General features: G+C 59.3%; 1 protein-coding gene across 1 annotated transcript; it reads right to left on the bottom strand.

Moving 5' to 3' along the window:
- Positions 1-209: 209 nt before the first annotated feature.
- LOC124698796 (probable glycosyltransferase 6) lies at positions 210-1,757 on the bottom strand. Its single transcript, XM_047231218.1, has one exon. The coding sequence runs from the start codon at positions 1,755-1,757 to the stop codon at positions 348-350; it is 1,410 nt and encodes a 469-aa protein (XP_047087174.1). The 3' UTR covers positions 210-347.
- Positions 1,758-4,804: the final 3,047 nt, after the last annotated feature.

Genomic DNA, 4,804 nt, shown 5'->3' with positions numbered 1-4,804 from the left:
AATACTAGTACTTCCTCCAATAAATATTACTTGCCACTAAAATAAATATATCTAGAATTAGAATGTGTCTAGATACATCTAAATCAGAGACAGAGAGAGTACTAGTTTGCGGTAAAATACTACTCACCTATATTCGTGTAGTCGAGAAGGGAAAGAGAAAACACGAATGTAGATGAAGAGCAGGACAAATCCAGGTAAAATGACGCAAATGAGGCTCAAATCTCTCTCGCTGGTATTTACCAGATTGATCAGATTTGTTTTACTACAGTCGATTTGCTGTGAGCGAGATGGAGCAACATTCATTGATGAGATATTTTTTACTACTGTCGATTTGCAGGGAGGGCGCCTCAATGCCGCGCGGCCGGGTAGCCGAACGGTAGCGGGCGCACGTCGTCGCTGAGCGGTCCCTCGTGGCGGAACCCGTAGGCGCGGAGCACCTGGTCGTCGGCGAAAGTGAGCGCGCGGCGCATCCCGTCGGCGCAGGTCTCCTTGGAGTAGATCTCGTTGGGCTTGCCGCCGCAGGGCTGGCACCCCGTGAAGTGCGTCACGAACGGCCGCCGCCAGCCGGTCTGCCCGCCGCCCGCCGGCCCCGGGACGCTCCTCTTGACCGCCGCGTTCCTGGCCGCCGCGTACCGCGCGTGCTCGCCCTCCGAGTGCCTCCGGCGGAGTGCCGCCGCCCCGGGCGCGCGTCGCTCCGCCGCTAGGTACCGCGCCGCGATGTCATCCAGCTGATCCACGATCTCCGCCCAGTAGCCCTGGAAGTAGTAGTCGTTGTGGAGGTAGGTCTTGCCGCCCCATTTGTTGCGGTTCTTGAGGAGCAGGTAGACGAGCGCAGCCTGGTCGTCGGACCCGTTGTCGGCCTTGATATTGAGCGCTTCCCCGATTAGCTTGCCCCAGTCGGCGTACTCCGGCGAGGCGGGGCCCATGCGCGCCCAGGCGTCCATGAAGTCGAGCGACCACTGGCAGTTGCGGATGAGGAACACGCCGGCGTTGAGGCCCAACCAGGACCTGGCGTCGTACACCTCCCTCTCCCAGCCGTAGAGGATGAGGTTATGGTCCCTGTATCTGTGGAGCGGAAGGGAGAAGTCCATATCGGTGAGCACGGCGTCGGCGTCGAGCCACCATATCCACTCGGCCTCCGGGTGGGCCAGCATGGTGGCGCGCACGTTGGGGATCTTGGCCCAGTACGCCTTCATCTCCGGGTGGAGCAGCGCCGTGTTGTAGAAGAGCTCGACGCCGTGGAGGCGGCAGTAGTCGAGCTTGTTCTTGAGGAAGCGGAGGAGCAGGTTGTCGCCGCCGGCGCCTTTGCAGGGCGCGGACTGCGACCCGGACACCATGACGACGCGCTCCGCCGCGCCGCCGCTGGCGTTGAGGCCGCGCGAGTAGTGCAGGCGCAGCCACTGCGCGCGCTTGGCGTCCCAGCCGGTGAGGTGGCGACGGCCGACGGCGTACGACAGGTTCGGGTCGTCGTAGAAGGTGCGCCCCGGGGCGACGCCGTGCGACGCGGCGGACGAGACCGAGACCGAGACCGAGACCGCGGGGGAACGTAACGCGACGAGGTTAGGCACGGGCGTGGGCGAGAGGAAGGACGCGGTCCCCAGGAGCAGGAGCACCGCCGCCACGGCGCCCGCCGCGAAGATGAGCGCGTCGTGGACGCGGCCCGGCAGCACGACGTGGCCGTGCGGCTTGGCCGCGGCGCTCACCTTGGGTCCTCCTGGACCCGACGAGACGCAGAACGATGTGGACTCGGACGCCATTAGCCGGTCGCAGAGTGAGTCGCTGGTGCTGTTTTATCGAGGAGGCTGCTTTATCAGAGGCGAAAGAAAAAGAAAGTCTGGCGCGGCTTTCTCGACAGGAAACTGGGGGCGGGGCGGGCCGCGGGGGAGTGCGACTCACTCGACGGAAACTGAGATGCTGAAACTGCGGAGCACGATGCGGCAGCGGCAGCGGCGCCGACGAAAGCGGAAGCGGCGTGGGCGGCCCGCTCTGATCTGACTGCAGTTCCTAACTGAAGCCAGTGAAGGAGACGGCCGTGCCGGACTCGTGGGGGTGTGTCGGCCGTGCCCGTGCCGCGTGTCGCGCGGTTTGCTTTGGTCGGTGCGGGCTTTGGAACGGGTTTTGGGTTTTGCGCAGCGGGCGGCTCTCCTTCCCGATCCTGCTGACTGCTGGCATCAACGTGTTGATTGGACTTATTCGGAAATCATGAGATGAACCGGGCGGCACATGCACCGGCCTGAACTCGTTCTCCCATTGGCTGAGGGATTGGTGGGTCCTGCAACATCGCTTTTGATACTCGGATGGACAATCAACAATACAAGTACAAATACATGGGATGGGACCATTCGGGAGAGGGGAAAAGGTAAGAAATTTAAAGCTTGGTCAGAGTGTCAGCTCCCCCAAATCATGTTTCTCTGATTCTCTCTCCTCGTCTTTCCTAAAATATTTTCTTCTCTATCTCCTTTGAAATCCATGGCTCCATCCGATGAAAAAGTAGATGTTGAAGCACGCCGCTGCAGCGTCCCTTCCGCTGCGGAGATCCTCGCTGGAGCACGCCATTGTGGCGCCCCTGTGCCCTGTAGCTGTAGCAGGCGCGGGCGCGGCATGCGCGTTTGGGCATGGGTGGCATGCGTGGTTAGGCGACGCCGAGGAGGACGGGCATCGGCATGCGCGTGCGGGCGCGGATGGCAGGCTTGGGCAGCAGCATGCGTGTATGACGGCGTCATTTCCAGTGAAGAAGTTGTCGGCGATCTTCTCCCCAGACGCGACCAACCGCGTGGTGCAGGAGACCCCGCTGCTCTCCAAGTCGGGGTCAGACCACCGCGCCTTCGTGCACGCGGACTTCACCGTGGAGGCAGTCGCCACACCATGGGCCCCGGCAGCGCGACGGAACACCGTCGCCGCGGTCCTCATCCTGGCGTCCATGCACACGTACCGCCGCAGGCTGGGCCGGAACGCGTCCGTGGTGGAGAAGCTGGTGCAGCTGGCGCGCCGACCCCGCGAGCACGAGGAGGACGTGCTGCCCGCGCTGCTGTCGCTGGCAGGCGAGCGGGAGAACGTCGGGAGGCTCGTGGACGCTGGCGTGGCACCACCCGCTCGAGCTGAGTTCACGAGAACCTCTCCAGCTTTGCCGGCCGACCTCGGCGTCTACTTCCGGTTCACCGTCTTCAACATCGACACCCGCGACCCCGTGGACCTCGTCGCCATCACCGGTGGCGACCCCTCGCCATTCACCTCCCCGTCGGGGCAGCGCACTCGGCCGCAATGCCAGCCATCCTCCGCCTTGTCAAGCGACTCGGCGCCAAGGTCGTCGTTGCCGTCGAACGCGGCTGCGACCATCTAGGAGCTCCCCTTCGCTGCGCACCTGTTTTCCAGGCGTTCCAGTCCACCATCGCAGCCGCGGTCCACACACATGCTCTGGTGCGCTGCGCTGAACTTTATGCTCTGCTGCGCCTGCGACGGGGGCGGCAGCGATCTCATTCAATTCGGCAGGCCCACACAGATGTACGTATTTGTATACGAATAACCCATCTGCGGCACTAGACCTGTACACAATTGCTGGACCAATCAACAGCCGAGTTGATGCGGGTTCACATGCCGCCAGGTTCCATCTATTCACTCTCGGACTTATTCTGCATCTACGATCCACTTCTGCAACTGTACGACTTTATGGACATAATTATTTGTGCTATAGCTGTGCACCTGCGTAGGCGTATGCGTATGCGTATGCGTATGCTCGGATGTACTCTAGTACTTACTATTCTCGTGTTTTCACAACTAGCACGGTGTCACGGTTAAATGCGCTGGATACTCTAATTAAAACGTAAATGCGCTGGATACTCTAATAAACCTGGTGAGTTTATATGCGATATCACCTTCAGGAAAAAAAAAACAGATATATACGTGACATGGCTGGCCATTGGTAGAATACCTACTGTAGTCTTGTATATGTATATGTATTAAGAGATATAATAGATGCCCCTCATAGGGGGCCTCACAGAGATTAGCATCTCTCAGCCCTAGGATGTTGCTTGGCAAAGAATCTCAACCGTGCATTTGCATTCACCGCGCGGTATAAAATAGAGCATTCAGCCCGCAGTGAAACCCTAGCCGCCAATCCTCGCGCGACCCTCTCTCCCCAATCGCAGCGTGTCCTCCTTTCCCCAATCCCGTTCGTCCTCTCGCTCTTCTCCACAAGCCAATCGCCCAGCCCAATCCACTCCCGCACCCCGCCTCTCATCGCGCCGCCTCTCCTCCTCCTCCTCAAGCTCGCCGCCCTTGCGCCGCCTCTCCTCTGTTGTACCCGGCCAGGAGCAGCAGTGCTAAACAGCTGCTGCAGGAGCGGAAGCTGCTGCCAGCGGTAGGAGGACCACATACATCCATCAACCTCTGAGGATTGAAGACGCCGGCTAGCAGCACATCGGCATGGCCCTCCGCCTCTACTTTGTCAGGTAGGTACATGCTCTCCCTCTCTGTATCTTATTCTCTCTCTCTCTCTCTCTCTCTCTCTCTCTCTCTCTCTCTCTCTCTCTCTCTCTCTCTCTCTCTCTCTCTCTCTCTCTCTCTAAGCAGCCTTCCTCTGTAGGGAGGAGCACGAAGTGTGCAATCTCCTCAAGGTGAACTGCTCCTCGCCCTCCTCGAGGTTGAGGTAAAAGTGGTTCCAAACTCCCCCTCCTTGATTTAACCCCTGGAACATCTCACGTTTGTTTGTACAGATCTGTTTTATCTTTGCATAGAAGGTGTTTGATGAAATTCTAGATAAGGTTAGTGTATATTTATGCTCCATATAGCTGTTTGCAAACCATAA

Source organism: Lolium rigidum, chromosome 3 (genome assembly GCF_022539505.1).
Source record: "Lolium rigidum isolate FL_2022 chromosome 3, APGP_CSIRO_Lrig_0.1, whole genome shotgun sequence".
In the NCBI taxonomy this organism is placed as follows: Eukaryota; Viridiplantae; Streptophyta; class Magnoliopsida; order Poales; family Poaceae; genus Lolium; species Lolium rigidum.
The sequence above is the reverse complement of the archived record's forward strand: the minus strand, read 5'-3'. Positions and strand labels throughout refer to the sequence as shown.

Coding starts and splice junctions, on each gene's coding strand:
- LOC124698796 (XM_047231218.1), bottom strand. CDS start 1,757: ATGGCGTCCGAGTCCACATCGTTCTGCGTCTCGTCGGGTCCAGGAGGA.